This window comes from Mesoplodon bidens (assembly GCF_964165515.1).
Source record: "Mesoplodon bidens genome assembly, chromosome: 1".
Classification (NCBI taxonomy): Eukaryota; Metazoa; Chordata; class Mammalia; order Artiodactyla; family Ziphiidae; genus Mesoplodon; species Mesoplodon bidens.
The window spans coordinates 227,270,467-227,291,054 of NC_138176.1; the positions used below are offsets into that span (position 1 = coordinate 227,270,467).

The 20,588-nt window shown below is 37.2% G+C and overlaps 1 protein-coding gene and 1 pseudogene across 7 annotated transcripts in view; one reads left to right on the top strand and one right to left on the bottom strand.

The window, feature by feature from the left end:
- Nucleotides 1–20,588, bottom strand: part of FBXW7 (F-box and WD repeat domain containing 7) — a 208,989-nt gene that overhangs the window by 83,256 nt on the left and 105,145 nt on the right. For 3 of the 6 annotated variants that reach the window (XM_081251106.1, XM_081251104.1, XM_081251103.1), the window contains 2 exons: nt 9,566–9,615; nt 8,348–8,917 (listed from right to left, as the gene is read on the bottom strand). In XM_081251106.1, coding sequence (XP_081107232.1) covers nt 8,348–8,848 — 501 coding nt within the window. In that variant the 5' untranslated portion in view covers nt 8,849–8,917; nt 9,566–9,615. The remainder of the gene's footprint in view (nt 1–8,347; nt 8,918–9,565; nt 9,616–20,588) is intronic. The other 3 variants (XM_081251107.1, XM_081251105.1, XM_081251110.1) reach the window with 1 other exon arrangement.
- On the top strand, nt 13,222–14,832 carry LOC308625307 (oxysterol-binding protein-related protein 9-like; annotated as a pseudogene). The gene has a single exon. The product of its transcript is annotated as an oxysterol-binding protein-related protein 9-like (transcript).

The following is a 20,588-nucleotide window of genomic DNA, read 5'->3' on the forward strand; positions in this document are numbered from 1 at the left end:
ATAACAAGCTTGGGAAATTCTGAAAAGTATATAAGAAAAAACAGAAATAACCACATTCAGAGATAATTTCTAACATTTGGTTTAATTCTTTTTGATCTTTTCCCATGCATATATATAGATTACTGTATGTTTATTTCATAGTTAGGATCATATTATACACATAGTTTTGAGTTCTATATTTTTAGTAAATATTATATTTTTAAGGTTTTCTTGTTATTAAATTTCCTTTAAAAATATGACTTTTAATGACTGTATGAGCTACCTGCAATTGATTTCTGCATCTTAGCAACACAGTTCTTAAACTAGGGTTTTAACTTCTCCTCCAGGGAGTCAACTGCTAATTGTTATTATAATGTTCCTCAATGTAACTATCTTTATAATGAATATCTGAGTTTTAAACTAAACTTAAATGGCATGCTTATTTATAATTTATAGTCTAGCTTGGGTACATCTTAAGAGGTGAAATGAGAATTGCTCACATTGCAATCTGTGAAACTTCAATTCTCAACCTGAATCAGCGCTAGAGACAAATACATCAAATTTCTACTGTTCAAAAAATAAAAGAATTAAATGTCAACTCAAGACAAAACTTACCGCAAGAGTCACAAGGTAACACCAAATGAACTGTAACACAGAGAACCAACAACGGGTTCAAGGAATTGAATTTTCTAATTCTAGGAAGGCGTAAAGATAGAGATGGAATTTGGCCTGGAATCTGAAGGATCTGGCTAGAGTTTATTAAAAGCAAGGGGAGAGGGGCTTCCCTGGTGGCGCAGTGGTTGAGAGTCCGCCTGCCGATGCAGGGGACACGGGTTCTTGCGCCGGTCCGGGAAGATCCCACGTGCCGCGGAGCGGCTGGGCCCATGAGCCATGGCCGCTGAGCCTGCGCGTCCGGAGCCTGTGCTCTGCAACGGGAGAGGCCACAACAGTGAGAGGGCCACATACCGCAAAAAAAAAAAAAAAAAAAAGCAAGGGGAGAAATGGAGATGAAATCAGGTAGAAAAAATTGGTAAGATTGTGAAAAACTTCAAGTGTCCACCTATGGATTTGGCTTCATCAGTGGGAAATGGAGCACCAGATACTTAAAATTGAGGTTACTGATCCATACAGAACAAAAATTTATTTTAAAAAATTCATCCAATAATTCATACTGGCAACACATTGTCAAGGACATGGCATTATAGCCTGGTGCAAACAGAAACATTAAGCAAAGATGCTCTTAAGATTTTTAAACATGACTCTTCAATTTTTATCTTACAAGTGCCTGGGGGTAAGAAAAAGGAAGATCAAGTGTTCATATGTGTTAAACTCTTCAGCAAACCCACAGACATAGATGATAAGAAAAAGTCAAACCATTTTTTCACCAAATGAACAGAAGACTAGGATATTAAGAGACTAGAAAATCTAAAGAGGAAAATTAAAAACTGGTAGGAAGAAATACATACAGTAGTAGTTTTAGCTTTCAGTGGACCACTCAGGTGACAATGCCCAAGAGACAGGTAGAAATGCAGGACTGAGGCCTGGGTGAATGATGGGCCCTTGAGACTTAATTTTGGAGTTACCTACCAAAGTAAAAACAGAATCCCTTTATCCTGTTCATACCTTCTTCCTTATCACCAACAAAAACAACATTAATAAACATCAGTTCATTTTAATTATATACATATGAAATAATCTGCCTCAGGAACATTTTGAGTATAACTATTTTTGGTATTTGTGGATACTTCAGAGAAGGTTATCATCTGCATAGAGTACAAATCAATGGAACACTATTAAAAATTTTTTAAATTCTCCATTCTGTGGGAAGATTTGTTTGGGTCTATAATTAAAATCCATAATTAATTAATTATTTGCAGTGAACAGGATAACAGATTTAAACATGACCAACATTGAGAGCTATTATGGTTTAAAATAATGTTAATAAGTATTTTTAAAACTGCACTAACAGGAATTAATTAGAATTTGACCATAAACTAAAGTTCATTTTGCCATCCAGTTGTAAAATTCACAAAGCATTTAAAGTATACAGATGTTTTAAAGAAGAAAATTTAGAGAAACTGACAAATTCTAATAGAAGGAAATGATGCCTACCTATCAACTAGGAAGATCTGTGAAAAGCATCCCCTTGGAAATTTGTTCTATTCTTATTTTTATCAGAGATCAGCCCAGCTTATTATAGTATGCTCCCACTCCTCCTGAGCATCCTTTTAAAAGTATTTATCTATTTCTCTATTAATAACTTTTTCCACTAGAGGGTGATATGATGACTGAACACTAAAGGTCATAAAAAGTATGTAGACTGATATCTTCTGTGGGGAATGAAGTGTGTTCTGTGAGGTTAGGGATGAAGGATAAGAGACAGACAAGATGAGGTCATCTGCAAACTACTTGCTTTACATAAATTATTTTACTCAATCCTTACAAAAACCCTGTGAAGTAGGTATTATAGTCTTATTTTACAGATAAGGAAACAGTTCAATGAGATTACATATTTATGGCCATATAATGAGCGGCAAAATCAGAATTCAAGTTCAAGTCTGAAAAGCTCTTTTCACTCTACTAAGTTAGGGGAAACCCATCTCCTCCAGTGTGTCCCCTTCCCTCCGCTTCCACCCTCTCCACATGTTTAAAATTGCGTTAAACTGGGCTGAGTGAATGTTTCCAGTCTGTCCTCCTTCACAAATGCAGGAGGCATGACTATTTGTTGGGCTATGTTTCCTAGTGGATGTTATTCAAGATGACTGCTCTCTGGACCTCTCTCTACCTAACAGAATTTAAACTTTGGTTCTTTGTCTTACAAGAACAAGACAAGGCCAGGGACTTTGTGATATGGCCCTCGCTCTCTAGAACTCTACCTAAATAAAGTAGAATTTAGAACCCTATTTGATTTCAGTTGTTACCCACATTGTCCTACAAAGTTTGCCAGTAGGTCTGGCTCAAGGGAGTAGCTGAAAGATGCTGGACTAGAAACAAAACTGTAATTTTGATCCCCTGACTGGTTAGTGATCCTTGTCCCCTAGTTCCTCTATTGTTTTGAATCTAGGGACAAGAAAGTCTCAGGCCTCTTATACACTAACATACTGCTTCTTTGAATATATACATATTTTTACTAAACACTTATTTCTTATTTGAGGGAAAAGGATTTTAAAAAAAACTGCTTAGGGACTTCCCTGGCAGTCCAGTGGTTAAGACTCTGCGCTTCCACTGCAGGGGGTGCGGGTTTGATCCCTGGTTGGGGAACTAAGATCCCACGTGCCGTGCGGTACAGCTAAAAAAAAAAAAAACAGCTTAGTTACCAGGAGAAATCTAACAATCAGGATGGCAAAAAATATATATTAATTTGAGATAAGGAATGAAGTTATGTGAGAACAAATAAAAGGCACTATGGTAGACATGGAAGAAGCAGAAATCGGTGCTCAAACATGGTTCTCTTCATGAAAAGATCAGGAGGATACAAGATCTGGCCTGATGTTAATCTCATTTGCTTTTCATTTTACTAGAAAATGAGTTGATACTCTACATTAAACATGGAAAAGAAGTCTTTAGTATGGGCTGGGCATCTCTTCAAGAAACAAGATTTAAAATATAAATAAATAAATAAATAAATAAACAAACAAACAAACACACACACACACACACACACACACATATATATATATATATATATATATATATATATATATATTTGACTGTTGACACAGGGAGTTAAAACTGTTGACTGTTTGACTGTTGACACAGGGAGTTAAAACTGAATTTGACTGTTGACTGTTGACACAGGGAGTTAAAACTGAAGAGATGGGCATTTCTATGCGGGGAAGCAAGTTGAATTTCGAATTTGCAGGCAGACTAACCAAACTTACAGAAATAGCTGGCACACAACCACTAATTAAGAAGCACATTTGATGGAATCCAGAGAGGAATGATATCTGTTATCCAGTCTCAAATTTTATTGTCACTTCTTCCTGTTATAACTTTAGCCTTGAGCCCTCATAACTTCAGTACTTGTTAAATATCACAAAGAAAAGCATTTAACTAAGCAATCCGTACTTTCTAAAGGATAGCTCTGTTGATTTCAAATGTGATATGGTATTAGAAAACCACCATACTTCAAAGCCTAGAACCTAGAGACTTACAATTCTGCTGAAAATCTTGTTTAGTAATGTTTGCCAAACTCTACCATAGGGGGCAGCATAGCACATGGAAAGAAAGGGTTTTTCTGAAATTAGGCAGATCTGTCTTAAAATCTCTTGCCACTTACAGTGAAATTTTGGGGTGTTGGCCTCTCTGCAAGCTCTGCTTGCTTAAGTTTGTTTGCAAGTTCATAGGAACTTGCAAACAGTATGGACTTAATAAGCACCAATTCTTGACTGCCACTGTCCTTGACTCTTTACATTAAGAAAGTCTGGAATTTCTAATTTATATTATTGCCATAGGCTCCCATTAGAATAAATCTTTGGTGACTAGGGGGAAAAAAGATTGTCCTAAGAGTTTTGATAGTTTCCAATATGCTTTCAAAGAAAAGACCAATACAATGAAGGACCAAAAATGGTTTTTCTCATTAATATCATATTTGCATATATAGCATGTTCAGGAATGCCAAATAAGTCTAGTGGTCCAAAGGGTATGTTTAAGAAACTGCCCTAAAACAAACAAACTAACAAAGAAAACAAAAAAAACATTTGAAAGGTATCCTGGGTAAGACTGTAGAAGGCTAATCCCATATTAACATTAAAAAATGGGATTTTAAAAATAATTATTATACCTCCACTCTTCTCAAAAGTTATAGTTTAAGAGGATTTAAAAGAAATTGTGGCTGAGGGTAGTATCTGTAGAAGTGTCTTATGTTTATAATGATCAAGAGTTTAAAGTGTCTTCTGTTTATAATAATCAATAATTTAGAGCTGCTCCAAATAAAGTAATTTTGAAACAGTGAGAGCTTTCCCCCTGTTTACTGTAGTTAAAAGATTTATACACATGGGTGACTGACATTTTCTCTTGAAGTAACACAGTACTAGGTGATTTTTTTAAATGTTGATGAAAAAATAAAATGTTGTTGGGAATGATCCTGAAGAAGCGTTTCAAGAACGAACAAAAAGGAAAACGAGCCAATCTCAGATTGACATCCTACTTTTTAGAAGGGCATCTCTGCCTTGGCAATCAAATAGTTTTATATTCTTCTTGCCATATTTATTAAGGCAAATGACCTCAAGATAAATAGTATATCAAAAGTGCATTTTACACACACACACACACACACACACACACTCAAACACATGAACACATCTAGCTCTGCTACTGTTAGTATTCAGCCACTCCTGTGGCCTTGTATGTATAACACAATAATTGTATTCACAACTCAAGAGTCACTAGGGGAAACAGACTTAAATTCAGTATGTTTGTTTTTAAGGAGGTAGCTAATCTGTATAAGACATATCTCAAAGTTCTGTCTATGGTTTCATCTTGAAGGGAAGGGATGAAGCACCCGTCAAATCTGTACACTGGCAATTTTCCTACTGAACACTATGATGACTTCTCCTTTAGGGAAATGATACATTTCGTCTAGTTGGCTTTCTAGTTTTTAATTTAAAATGCAGCAGAATTCATTGATAGCTTTGCACTGTTCTGAAAGGCTTAGTTTTGATTAAACTTCTTTCTTAAATAAGATAATGCAATTAAATACTAAGTCCCTATTCCTCCAACTGAATCCTCAGAAAAAAACAGGAGAGATATAAATTTCCTCTTTTGAGATAGTAACCTTGAGGGAGAGAAATCAAGAGATCAGGTATATGAGCTGGGCGAATTGCACTATAAAAGGTTTGAGCTTTGCCACTGGTTGTGTTAGAGCCATCTGGCTGAGATCCAAAGCACCACTTCAACACCTTGAGACAGGGATGGTAAAAGGGATGAAAACCACCACTTGAAGCCACTTCGTTCCTAGATCAAACCAATTAAATAAAATCTAAACTTGCAGATAGGCTAGGGAAATTAGGGATAAACATGTTTTAGAAAGAGTTTAAGGTTCACAAGCCGAAGCAAAACTGATACAGCAATGCAACTATTAAACCGAGTGTCTAAGCTATTTTATTGCAGGTCAAGTTAAAGAGGATGATATTAAATCTGTCTGTGTGTTGTTTATGGGCTAAATGATTCACTGTAAAATTTAAAAGTAAGCAAATAAGAGGATAAACGACCTCAGCCATTATTTATTTTAATGTCTGTAAAATAAGATATTATTTGAGTTAAAATGCTCCTTTCCAAAGAATTGTTTAACTCACAGTCTACTCTACATGGATATTCATGATTTTTATCTAATTTTTAAATGATAAAGAACCAGAAAGCATGCAAAGATAAAGATCTATGAGCGAAGAAGCCTGAAGGGAAAAAAAGGATAGAAGTTATGCTACATATCTCATTCATTCTGAGTATAATTCTTTTTACTTTCTCTCCTCTTTATATAGACCACTACTTAGCAACACTGCCTAAAATACTGATTAAGATAAATTCTAACTCCAGTGAAATGCACATGATGTCCTTATTGAATTTCCTGTAATTTCAATAGCACCAAAATACAGAGAAAATAAAATTCAATGCAGAAGAGAAGTCAGCGCTTAGATGACTGAGGAGCTAGTGAACAAGACCAAGGTACGTAAAGAAAACTCTCATTTCCAACTTTGGGTGGGGTGTGTGTGTGTGTGTGTGTGTGTGTGTGTATGTTCATATTCTTTACAACTTAATTTTTTTTATTATGGAAAACTTTAAACATACTTGGAAAACTACATAGAATACCCACGAATCCCTATGTCCCTATAACCCGGCTTCAACAATTAGCAACTCATGGCCAATCTATACCCTCCTTCCTATTCTCCCCTTCAGTATTATTTTGAAGCAAAGCCCACACACTGTATCATTTCATTTTGACTGTAATTTGACGGGGGAAAGGGAATACAATAGAAAGATTGGGTAGTGGGAAATGCTTCCTCTTTCTCTCCACAATCCCTGCCCCTTGTTATGACCGCAATTTTAAGTGATATTTCCAGGAATGTTTTGAGGAAAGAAGCCCACATGCCACCCCCCAGAATTAGCACTGGCCATTCCATATTTACTCAAACACTTCCCGCTTCCACCTCAGACAGCAGCTCCCTGCCTCTACAGCAAGGACAATTCTGGGAAGCAATGACAGTGTGTGATAGTGACAGTGTATCCAGTCCTTAACTCTGGCACAGCCTCCAAGGACTGTATAAAATGGAATTGTGTCTCAGCACTAGATTAGTCACCAAGTCCCTGAACTGATAGGATTCCTCTAGTTTAGACAAGAGTCTAACTGTCCACCTTTTAAAACATGGCTATGGCTAGTTCCATGGGCTACCACCAGCTAAATGAGATAAGGAGGCACATCCAACAGAGCCGTCTCCCAGGAACAAAGGGAAAGGAAAACTGCAAGCAAGGGAAGTAGTGGCAGTAACTTGAGCGGAAGTTGGGAATCTAAGTGCATCTTCATATCACCTCCTATTTCTCACAGTCAAATACCAACCAAAATGGTGTGGTTATCCTATACTTAATATTCAAATTGCCTGGAGAAGCAAATGGAGTGTTCCACTAAAATGGAATCAGGAAAAAAAAAACCTTTCCTCTGGGGTTCCTAAATGCTTTAACTTTAATAAAATAACTAGAAGAAAACAAGCAGTGAAGACAGCACCATACATTCTTGTTGTTTTATAATGTAGGAAAAATGTTTCATAATCTTAAATATGTCGGCATCTAGTATTTTAACTTTTAAAAATACCTACTCAGATTTCCCCAACAACCAAATACTAATATTCAGACTGTAATTTTACCTGTTTACATAACAAAGAGAAAACTATTTACAAAGGATATATCTTATTCATCATAATAAGAAAACTAATTATGAGGTAACTTCCAGTAACTAGTGCCTTGGAGTAACACCTGTGAATACACAGCCCACCAGCCCAGCTGCACTTGGTAAATAAGAAAAGAGCCTTCACTACTTGATCTACACAAACCACGTTTCACTCCAACCCTCTCCACTACATGCAACCTACTAACCCCTGTCCCAGGGACAAAACTGATAATGAAATTTGATATTAATGATTTTTCATAGTAATAGGATCAAATACCCTCTCTCCATGTGTAATAACATTGTCCCATTATCAGTATTTCCATTTCTAATACTTTCTAATACCTTCTGTAAAACAAACATTAGTTCATTTTAGTACTACACAACTGAAGATTAATTTTGCAATACTACAGAGACTGTGAGCAAAGTTTCATTACAATTAATATGGATCTGTAAACTTCCTCAGGTGAAGGGCAGACTAAATGTACTCACTTTTGTTGTCTTTGTACAGAACGGGGAGGAGAGCTGGTGCATAGGCAGGTCCACGATACTACTAGAGTTTGTGACACTGTTACTATGTGTCTGTTCATCTTCCCTGCTGCTGTCATCAGACTGGTCAAAATCATCACTCTCCTGGTCCATTTCCTCTTCCTCTTCATCCTCCTCATCTTGTTCACCAGCATGTTCTTCGTCTTCCTCGTGTTCCTCTTGGTTTCCCGAGGAGTCCTCATCTACTGAAATAAACCGGTTATTGTTTTCTTCCAATTGTCCTTGCTGGGAATCACTTTGGTCTCCAGGTCTAGGTTCTGCTCCAACGACTTCACCATTCCTTGCAGTGTGCTCCTCCTCTTGTTGTCTTAGCTGCTGCTGCTGTTCCTCCTCCACCACGCGATTCATCTGCTCCTCATCTGCCTGGCTTGAGGAAGGGTTACCTCTCAGAGAGCCTCCAGTTCGTCGTCTTTTGCTGCCCACAGAGAGCAGTTCCTGATTCATTTCCAAAAGCCAGCTTGCTACTTCTTGGACCTTGGCTAGACTATCAGAAGATGCAAAGGTTTTCACATTCTGTAGAGAAAAATGGGGGGAGGGAAAAAAGGTTTGTACAATCTACATTATCTTCTACTTTTATGTTCTATGTCTATATTCCAAATTTCATTAAAGACTGTAAAAAGTATTTGATGCCATGGAGACATTAAGATATTCTTTTGGAGTCAGTATAGAAAGTTTAAATTATAAAAGTATGAGACTTTATAAAGACATACACAAAAATCATATAGTAAACAGCTTTATTTTAATCTCCTTTTAAAAATAATTATAGAACAAAGGTTCATAGTTTAGTTGCTCTGACCAATAAAACATAATCTAACCAATAAAACATGTTTAAATTTTAGATCAGTAGCTCATAAACTATACCCTTTGTCAAACTTCCACAAAATGTTAAGAAGTGTATCACAAAAAAACCTATTCAATGCTCAGTTAAGTTCAGGAAATGCTGAGATAAACCAAGATTAAAAGGCTTTTTTTTGAACTTTAGGAATTTCCCAAACTTTTCTGATCACAGAAACTTGCCTTTAGACACAGTTTCCTGACAGTTACCAAATATAATCACTATGATTTTCATTTTTCATAATGAATATAAATCAACTAGACATAAAATAAATAAAAAATTTTATTTCAAAAAAAGAAAAGAAAAAAACGTTCGTAAGTTCATACCCTCTGACCCAGTCACTCCACTTCTGGCAATCTATCCTAAGGAAGTAATCCTAAAACAGAAAAAAAAATGATGCAGAGGATGCTCACTGCAGCTTTATCCACAAAAACAAAAAAAATAAATGTAAATGTAAGTTAAAATAATCAAAACCCAAATGTTCAAGACAAAGGAACCCATGAGATGGGATATATTTAGTACAATCCCTAAATATTATGTTCATAAAAAAAATTTGTGAAAACATGGACGTTTTCACAAAATGAAGGACATTATATGATCACAGAATGATTTTTAAACTGCACAAGACTAGATTGAAGAAATATTTCAAAATATAAACTGCATTTAGGCAGTGGTATGATAGGTGTTTTAATTCATTTTTTACCATATTTCTCAAATTTTATGCATCAAGCATGTTTACTTTTATGTTTTTAACAGTGGCTCTAAAATTTAATCTGATATAGAATCTTTTCATAACATTCCTTCTTAAATTTCATCCTTTGCAGATATCTATATGGACATGCTTGAGGTTACAGAAAATAATGCCAACACATTACACAAGTTTATATAAAATTCCTTTAAAAAATACCTTTAAGGTTTATGAGATAAGGAAATACAATATCCATTTTCTATCACGCCCTAAGAGTAACAACATTATATCACAATTATCTTTAAATAAAACAGCCTTATCCACCTCTCCAACCCTTGCCACTAGATGGTCACTCCCCCAAAGGTCCACAGTTCTCACGGCAAATTTTAAGATGGGGTCAAGAAAGTCCAAAAGATCGTTTTTAAATAACAGTATTTTATTTTCTCTTCTATAATCAACAATTTCTAAGAAATAAGCTACAGTGTGGGGGGAAAAATTCTTAAATTCTAATTACTCTAGAAGTATAAATGTAGAAAGAGAAGAGTTCTAAAGATGGACACCTGAGACCCTCCAACATTCTAAAAGAAGTAGCCAGCAAAGGTGACTGAGTAGGAAAACCAAGAACAAGAGGTCCCCGTAAAGCCACGTGAAGAAAGCACATCCAGCAGGAGAAAGTAAATGATGACAACTACCACCAAGAGATCAAGGAGGATGGAGACAAAGAACTGACCACCGGATTCAGTAACATGGAAGTCACTAGTAATAGGAGCAGTTTTCGTTAGTTGAAGTCTGATAAAAGTAGATTTAAGAGACTGGGAAAAGAGAATAGAGATGGTGGGTATGGAAGAGTTCGGAGTTTGATGCAAAAGGGAACAAAAGAAAGGGAGTAGTAATTGGTAGGGAAAACGGGGTCAAGAGAAGATTTTTGATCCTTTAAGACTAGAGAACTAGCAGCATATCTGTACACTGACAAGACTGATCCAGCACAAAACAAAAAAGTCGATAATGTTATCAAGAGATAAGAAATAATGAAGTGATATCCTTACGTAATTAAAAAGGGGGTGATGAGAAAGCGTTCAAACGTTAGAAAAGGGGATAGTTAGAAAAGGGGATACTACATTTACGGTAATAGATGGAAAAGCAGAATAGTATTATATAAATACTTTACTTCTTTTAAGCATATTTCTCAATGTGGGAACTGTTGGAAGTAGGTAGATTTTTATAGTGGTCAGAGTCTTTGGAAGTTCCCTGCTCATTCCTTCAATTATTTTTTCCTTTTCTTTGTAAAGTAGGAAGAAGCAAGGTTATCAGCTGAGAGTGATGTTACAAATTTGAAGAGAAAGATATGAAATAGCCCTCTAGGGAAAGAGGAAGGGAACCTTCTTTCACGCAAGAGATTTTGATGATCAAATGTAATCAATAAACTATGATGTAATATATATTAAATGTGGCTTTTAAAAGTCAAGTGGTTCTAGTAGATAACCAAAAAGAACCTACTGTATAGCACAGAGAACTCTGCCAAATATTATGTAAAAACCTAAATGGGAAAAGAATTTGAAAAAGAAGAGATACATGTATAACTGAATCACTTTGCTGTACACCTGAAACTAACACAACATCATTAATCAACTATACTACAGTGTAAAATAAAAATTAAAAATAAAACAAAATGTTATTATGCTTTTGAAGATAAAAATAAAAGTCAAGTGGTTCTTATTTACAACTCAGGCAAGCACAATACAAACTTTATCTTTGAGGTAACAAACAGGTAGGGTTCCTTAGAAAAAGGAATATATATATCCATTGCTTTCAGAAGATAAACTACAGAAAATAAAGGTCATCAAAATCTTGCTGGCTAGTATATGTCCAAGACAAACTATGAAAATATTACAGGAAATCAAGTTAAAAATAACATGCTGAAACACAGTGACCTACACAAATGAAAAAATACACACACACACACACACACACACACACACACACACAGTACCCCTGTGTATATAAAAGTAAATCTGCTATACACAGGATTTCTAGAATCAAAATCTTGCTTTAGTAACTGTGTCTAAAGTATAGCTCTCGTAACACTAACAAGAACGTTTTGCACTTGGATGTTTATTCACAGAATGGCATGAAATCAGGGACACTGCCTGGGATAATGCAGGCCCCAAGAAAATTGCCCTTTGTGTACCCAAACTAACAGGCATATTTTTACAAGACTGAAACAGGTTAAATGACATAATAAGAGCAACTTACAAAGTAAAAAAATGAGAGAACCAAGATCATAAAACAAAGCATAAAGAATGTATGTAAAGGGAGGAGACTGTTGGTAAGCAGCCAGCCTATCAACAAATAGAAAGTTTATAACTGACATTTCAAAAATAGTACCAGTACTGGTCATTGAAGAACACTCCTGTTACCAATTATGAATAATAAAAATACAAATCACTGTCATTGTATAACTTTAGTGTAATATTGAGGGGAACAGAGAAGAAATGTCTTAAGCCAATAAAGATAACTGACTCATATTTACAGTGTGGCATGTAAATAGCTTTCAGAGTAATACAGATTCTTAAAGATAGACTTGGTCAATAATGGAAAATCCAAGTAGAAGAATCAGATTTAAAGTACAGCCAATAAAAAATATTCAATGACACAACTGAAAGTCAAATTACAGGAATTCCAGAATCCTTGAAGAGGCTGAAAATATCTAACTGATAGACTTACATAAAAATTGGATTCCTCTGACTCATTTTGGGAGTGGAAAATAGTAATAAATATATAGAAACTAAGAGGAAAATTTCATTTTCTGTTGGTATTAATTTAAAAAACAGTATTTTTAGAAAATGTGTTCTTTCTAATAATAATCTATTAAATAAGCTAATGACTTAATTAAAATAATAAATATTTATCCAATAATTAATAGGAAATCAGAATCAACTATTAAACACTTTTAAGGGGGAAAAAACATTCAAAACTTAGTTTACACAGGGGGCGAGGGGATGTCCCGGGGGACCGGCTGAACCGGACCGGACCGGACCGACTGCGCAGCAGCTCGGTAATCCAGCAGACTGTGGAGAAGAGGGGGTACTCGGAAGTGGCCCTCGGCTCCCTCCCCTGGAGGCACAGAGGGCAGGGGCCCTGGCGAATGGCTTTTTTGATGGCTACTTGTGGAGTAATTAGACCCGGAGGGCCTGGGAGACGGAGGGGCCGGCTCCCACCCCTGAGTCCCCAGGGACCCTGCTGCTTGCCGGGCCGCGGGCACGAATATCAATATCGTTCTCTCCCTGCCTCCTTCCCGCCGCCCCCTGGGGGTTTGATTCAGGATTTGTTCCTAGTGTCCAAAACTTTGATAAGAAACTTACAGAGGCTGATGCTTACCTACAAATCTTGACAGAACAGTTAAAGCTTTTTGATGACAAACTTCAAAACTGCAAAGATGATGAACAGAGAAAGAAAACTGCAACTCTCAAAAAGACAACAGATAGCATGGTAGAATCAATTAAACACTGCATTGTGTTGCTGCAGATCGCCGAAAGTACTGTTAATCCTGTAGATGCAATATATCAACCTAGTCCCTTGGAACGTGTGATCAACACAATGCCTTCCCAGACTGTCTTACCTCCAGAACCTGCTCAGTTGTGTAAGTCAGAGCAGCATCCATCTTCTCTACCAGTTGGACCTGTATTAGCTACCTTGGGACATCATCAGACTCCAACACCAAATAGTACAGGCAGTGGGCACTCACCACCTAGAAGCAGTCTAACTTCTCCGAGCCATGTCAACTTGTCTCCAAACACAGTCCCAGAGTTCTCTTATTCTAGCAGTGAAGATGAAGTCTATGATGCGGATGAATTCCATCAGAGTGGCTCATCCCCACAGCCCTTAATAGATTCCTCTGGATCTGCCTCAGTCCTGACACACAGCAGCTTAGGGAATAGTCTAAGGAGCCCAGATACCACAGAATCACTGAATGCTTCCATGTCCAATGGAACAAGTGATGCTGACCTTTTCGATGCACGAGATGAGAGAGATGATGAAGGGGAGGCAGGGTCGGTGGAAGAGCACAAGAGTGTTATCATGCGTCTGTTGTCACAGGTTAGGCTTGGAATGGATCTCACTAAGGTAGTTCTTCCAACATTTATTCTGGAAAGAAGATCTCTTTTAGAAATGTATGCAGACTTTTTTGCACATCCGGACCTGTTTGTGAGTATTAGTGACCAGAAGGATGCCACAGACCGAATGGTTCAGGCTGTAAAATGGTACTTCATGATGAACCTTACATTCTCACATTCCACAATGGTTACGGAAGGTCTATCCTCACAATGCCCTGCGTGGAACTAGGCGGAGAATGCAATATTAATTGTTCCAAAACTGGCTATAGTACCAATATCGTCTTCCACACTAAACCTTTCTATGGGGGCAAGAAGCACAGAATTACTGCTGAGATTTTTTCTCCAAATGACAAGAAATCTTTCTGCTCAGTTGATGGGGAATGGAATGGTATAATGTATGCAAAATACTCAACAGGGGAAAATGCAGTTTTTATAGATACCAAGAAGTTGCCTATAATCAAGAAGAAAGTGGGGAAGTTGGAAGATCAGAATGAGTATGAATCCCACTGCCTTTGGAAGGATGTCACTTTCAACTTAAAAATCAGAGACACTGATGCAGCAACTGAAGCCAAGCACAGACCTGAAGAAAGACAAAGAGCAGAAGCCCGAGAAAGGAAACAAAAGGAAATTCAATGGGAGACAGGTTATTTCATGAAGATGGGAGAAAAGCTTCCCTTTTTCCTGTTCTGTGGCAGTTACAATGTTGACTTCGGTCTTGAGAAAAACTTCAGGTTTTGAAAACAAGATGTCTGCTCCTTTCCCAAATCCCACGTTATAAATCCCAGTCTCAAACTCTGCATTCTAGTATTGTTGTTGAGATATACAACATCTGTTTCCTAGTTCATATAATCTTGGGTAATATACATATATGAAATAGGTGATGCCAGATTTTTCATAAATACACCATCTACTGTAAAGATTGGTTCCTCTGAGTTGTTTTGGAAAATTTAGGGCAAAGTATTAAAATCACGTGTTAGGAAATTTCATGGTCTCACCTACAATAACTTTTATTTTGGAATTGAACTATTATTAAATTGTGTCTAACTCTGGACTACAGTTTAATTATACTCAGTACTTCTTAAGGCTTCATAAAGCAATTTTTCCAAAAAAAAAATTAGTTTATAAAGTCCCACAAAAAAAACCTAAGCACCCATAATCTAAAACTTGAAACTGCCATACGGGAAATATTAATAAATGAGGCATTAATAAAAGCACATTTTTGCTTTTTTTTTTTTTGCGGTACGCGGGCCTCTCACTGTTGTGGCCTCTCCCGTTGTGGAGCACAGGCTCCGGACGCGCAGGCTCAGCGGCCACGGCTCACGGGCCCAGCCGCTCCGCGGCATATGGGATCCTCCCGGACCGGGGCACGAACCCGTATCCCCTGCATCGGCAGGCGGACTCTCAACCACTGCGCCACCAGGGAGGCCCCCATTTTTGCTTTTTATAATTCTAATTTTAAACTTTTTTTAGAGAAAACTTTTTGTATGATTTAGGACACGGTATCATATGAAACACAAACATCAACAAACAGAATCCTATATCCTAAAAAAAAAAATTATGTAAAATTTAAGGATGTTCTTTTATTTCTTCTTACCAATATATAATGTCAAGATATATCATGTACATAACTTACATTTTTATCAATAATCAGTGAGACTGAAGTTGAAGTCAGTAAAACAAAATGTGACAGCTAATATATTTTGACATTAAATTGTATGATTTCCTTGATGAGAATGGAAATGATTTAAGGTCAGGAATAATACTGATAAAAGAAAATGAAACTGAACAAATTGAAAATGTTCCTCACTTCACAGACAAAGCAATTGGGCTCAAAGAGAGTAAGTATTTCTCAAGATTAGCTAGCTTAGAGCAAAGCAGGGACCAGAAATTGACATTCAACTGAGTTTTCTTTCATGTGCCTCAGTCTACATAACTACATATGATAAAGTCTTAAAAGAATATTATTCTCTAACACTGATATTGCCTTCTTCTCCAAAACCAGAATCCTACAATGCTCAAAAATTATTACTCTAAAATAAATACCCACTAAGCACTCAATATGCCTCAGGCACATATTAATTTTGTAGAAGATAATGCTTAGAAATGTTTCTTTACAAGTTAATCAGTGACTTTTAACCTGAACCCATAGCAAAATTAAATTTTACATTACAACTCTTCATGCATGTATTTAAACAAATCTAAAACAATGGTTTCAGTGAGAGGGAATGATGAAATGTTTATACGTAAAGTCTCTATAAATCACTACCCTTAATTAAACATAGTCCATTTTCATTATTTTTTTTAAATTTACGTATTTATTTTTGGCTGCATTGGGTCTTCGTTGCTGTGTGCGGGCTTTCTCTAGTTGCAGTGAGCGGGGGTTACTCTTCCTTGTGGTGCACAGGCTTCTCATTGCGGTAGCTTCTCTTGTTGCGGAGCACGCGCTCCAGGTGCACGGGCTTCAATAGTTGTGGCATGCAGGCTCAGTAGTTATGGCTCACGGGCTCCAGAGTGCAGGCTCAGTAGTTGTGGTGCACAGGCTTAGTTGCTCTGCGGCATGTGGGATCTTCCCAGACCAGGGCTCGAACCCATGTCCCCCGCATTGGCAAGCGGATTCTTAACCACTGCGCCACCAGGGAAGTCCGAGTCCATTCTCATTATTTACAGTAACTGTGTTCTATAAAGTTGCCACAAACACCAAATGAGTGTTCCTAAGGGAAATACACGGTTGAGTTCCTGCAAGCCTCTAGTCACATTTTTGCCAACTGATCAATACATAATCTTTTTATATGTGTATATCTATTTAAATACATGTTATTTAATATATAGTTGATTCATTAACATTGAACTCATGGTCAACAGCACTATAAATTCATGCCTGAAAGAAGCTTATCTAACATGTATGTTTTCCATAACGCACATCAAAACACTAGGTAGTACCTCAAAACTGCTTGGGAATCATTTTGAACAGCAAAACCACAAACAATAAGCACAAAAAGCTTTTAGTGAAAAATGTTTCAGTAAACAGACGATGAAAAGGACACTTGTGTAGAATATGAGAGCTGAAACAAGAAAGCAGAGTGTCACTTGGTTCAGACGGGAAAGTCCATGTCAGGTGACTCAAATTTTTTGCCACCCTGTGCATGCGAACATCCACAAATGACTGTGAAAGTACCACAAGTTCTGATTTTTAGTGTTACAAACAAATTTTAGTGAGTAGGCAAATCTCATATTAAATAAAGCTGGACTTTGTACAAAGTAACGGCTGGAGAAAGAAAAGGGAGAAGGGACACCACTTTTCCTTAGGTAAGTGGGGAGAACAGGCTTCTCCTGGCAGTGTGAAAGTCCAGAGAGGCCCAAACTTAAGGGTATCTAAAGGAAGAGACACCTACAGGCATCTCCATTCCAGGATGAAGGAGAACTATTATAAGTATTATAATAATTGCTCTTCCAAAAAAATCAATAATAAGGTTATTGAGATAAAAGAGAACTACTCTGTGACTTTTCCCAAGTCCTAGAAAATACAGGGTAACTTTTAGTCATTATACCTGGTTAATTTAGCAGCACTTCAGACCTAATTTCAGTGCCTTTTTTTTTTTAAGTTTCTCACAAACTTTTAAAATAGTTTCTTATGAATGTCGCTTCTCGAAAGACCTTTGATTATCCAAAACCACTTGAACAGCTTATTTTAGGTTGCCTAGTTAAAGAGGGCATAATATACATGTTAAAGTGAGCTCTGAAAGCCTATCTCAGAGTGAACCAGAATTGTGAGCCTCCAAAGAAGATTACCAGGCACAGATTAACCTTGAAATCATAGTAGACACTGAGGAATATTGGTTACACTAATGTACACGGGGTGACAAGCAAATTGTCAAAGCCTTCAAAGACTGTGCAATACTAACATTTTCAGAAGCCACTAGGCTTGATCTACAAAGTCAGTTAAGAAGCTTTAAGATATAGATGGTAGGAAAATCAACCAAATTGTACTGATCATCGAGAAGGATAACTCAAAGCTTGGAATCACCTTCTATAAGCAGGTTAGGATTTTCAGTGAATCCTAAAAGAACCTTACTAATCACCAGGATTCCTCTTCTGGATGCACCACTTAATAATACTCCAGCTGCATATTATGAACTCTCTATATGACAAATTAATAATTAATCACTATGTTCAAACTGATTAAAGGTTAGTATCTGGAACACATACTAAGTAGCACTTACTTAGTATCACTCTGCTCCTCAAAATCCACCAAGAGCTTCCCATCTCACTCACAATAAAGGTCATTTTTTTAAAATGGCCCTGTATAATCGACACACATCCCACCACTCTGAGCTCATATTCCACTCTTCTCTCTTTTTCACTTTGCTCCACTCTTTCTGTCCTTGTTCTTTCTGCAAGAGGAAAACACGCTGCTACCTCAGAGCCTTTGCACTGGATACACCTTCTGCCTGAATGCTCTCCCTCATATATCTGCATGGTGCTTCCCATTATTTCTTTCAGGACTCTTTTCAAACATCCTCTAAGAAATGTACTTTCCCTAATAATCTTATTTAAAATAATCACTCCCTTGCATCACATTATTCCCCTTTGCCCTGCTTTATTCTGCTCCAAGCACTGTATAAAAGCACTGGAATAGTGTCTGTTATATAGAGTGCCTATCTATCTATTCATCCATCCATCCATCCATCCATTCATTTCTTCATGTATTATCCGCCTCTTCCCACTAGAATTTAAGCTCCATAAGGAAAGAGGCTTACCTTTTTCACCACTATCTTCAGCACCTACAAAAATGCTTGGCTCAGTAGGTCCTCAAAACATTTAGTGAGTAAATAATTATTACATCTTTTTAAAGCCAGTCGTGTGATAAGAATTCTTTCCTCATCAAAGAAGAGCTACAAGCCAGGTCGCAAAAAAGTACCAAATATTTTAAACACATTTTTTTAAGTTGTAGTCTGTACTGAACAAGTCACTTGTACTCTTGAAATTCAGAGGGTATAAATCTAATATGTTAACATTTATTTATAAATTATCTTCCTCTAAGTCATAAAGATATTTTCCCTTTATCAAATTTCTTGTTATTTTCAGCACATGCTATAAAAAATGTGTGACTAAAAAGATGAATACTTCAAAAGCACATAATTTGTGGAGTAATTCTAGTTTCACATCTCCCATACTGCAGTTAACTGGGAAATCATTTATGCAGCTTAAGGTGAAAATCTTCCAGAGGCTGCGAAATTAGCTGAACAGATCCTTAGTACTGTAGATTAATAAAATCAACACAAAATGAACAATACGGGGCACATCATACAAGTATTCATACAAGCAGCAATTATTCATTTGAAGTTTTATGGTTCTGAACTGAATATTTTAAATCCACATGCCTCATCAATCATGTATATCTTTACTAGAAAGGATGAGAAACACTATTTTTCAGTCCATATGTCAATACCTACTTTTTATGTTATTTAACTTACATATACATGTGTATATGTAAGTTAAATAACACACATATTTCTGGCCAAATTTAATTTCTCACTCCCGTTCACCTCCACTCCCTCTGCAATCTGGGTTTACTCCATTATAACTAAATTTTAAACTGGTTGCTAAATCCCACTGCATCTTTACCATTTTTGTAGCTTTTGACATTACTAAACAAGCACTCCCCTCTTTACAATTCTCACATCCCTTAGTTTCCCTTGATATAATCCTTTTCTTAGTACTGTCCACCAGGCAGTACTATTGTTCTCCACTGACAGCTCCTTCCTTCTCTGCAGTTTCTTTGCAACCTGGGGTTTTAACTACCACATAGAAGCTAATGACAACGAATTCTATTCTCTCTAGCCAAACTCCTCCACTGAGCCTATTAGTTCTATCAAGATACCCCACAGTTGCCCCAAATTCATTATTTTAAAACACAAATTCCTGTACACACACACCCGCCTAAGTTTCTTCTTAGGTCCTCCTCCTATTTTCTCTACCTCGGTGAATGGAAGCATATTCTAGTCAGTTGCAGATTTAAGAAACCCAAATGGTTCTTCCTCTTCTCCTTCCTTCTATTATCCTCTCCACTCAACAATTCAGTCCTAAAGCCATTAAGTGGAGCCAGGCAAGTTAGGTATACATGTGGGACGTGGTGGCAGTCCAGCAGAGGGGTCAGTCCAAGCAGAGGGAGGAGGGCTTCCCAGTATGTGGGGGAAGGTGGGAGGAAACAGCCTGACTATGAGCAAGGTGAGGAGTGATCCACACAGCGGAGAGGCCCAGCAGGGCAAAGGCAGAGCAAAATGAGAAGTTCTACTTGGGTGGGGGTGCCGAACGTCAGCAGGGTAAGAAAGGCATTTCGTGACAGGATGGCGTCAGACCCCAAATGGGATATCGCGGGTGTGGTGGTCACAGCGGTGCCCTGCTCAGATATCCCTTCAACAGAACCTGCTATGAGGAGCCGAGCTGCCTGACAGCCCCCAGCTACCTCACTTTGGAATCCATGGTAACATTCACACCTGGCCATGCTTCCTCTAGACTTCTCCCAGCAAAAGACTGAGCATGGTGGGA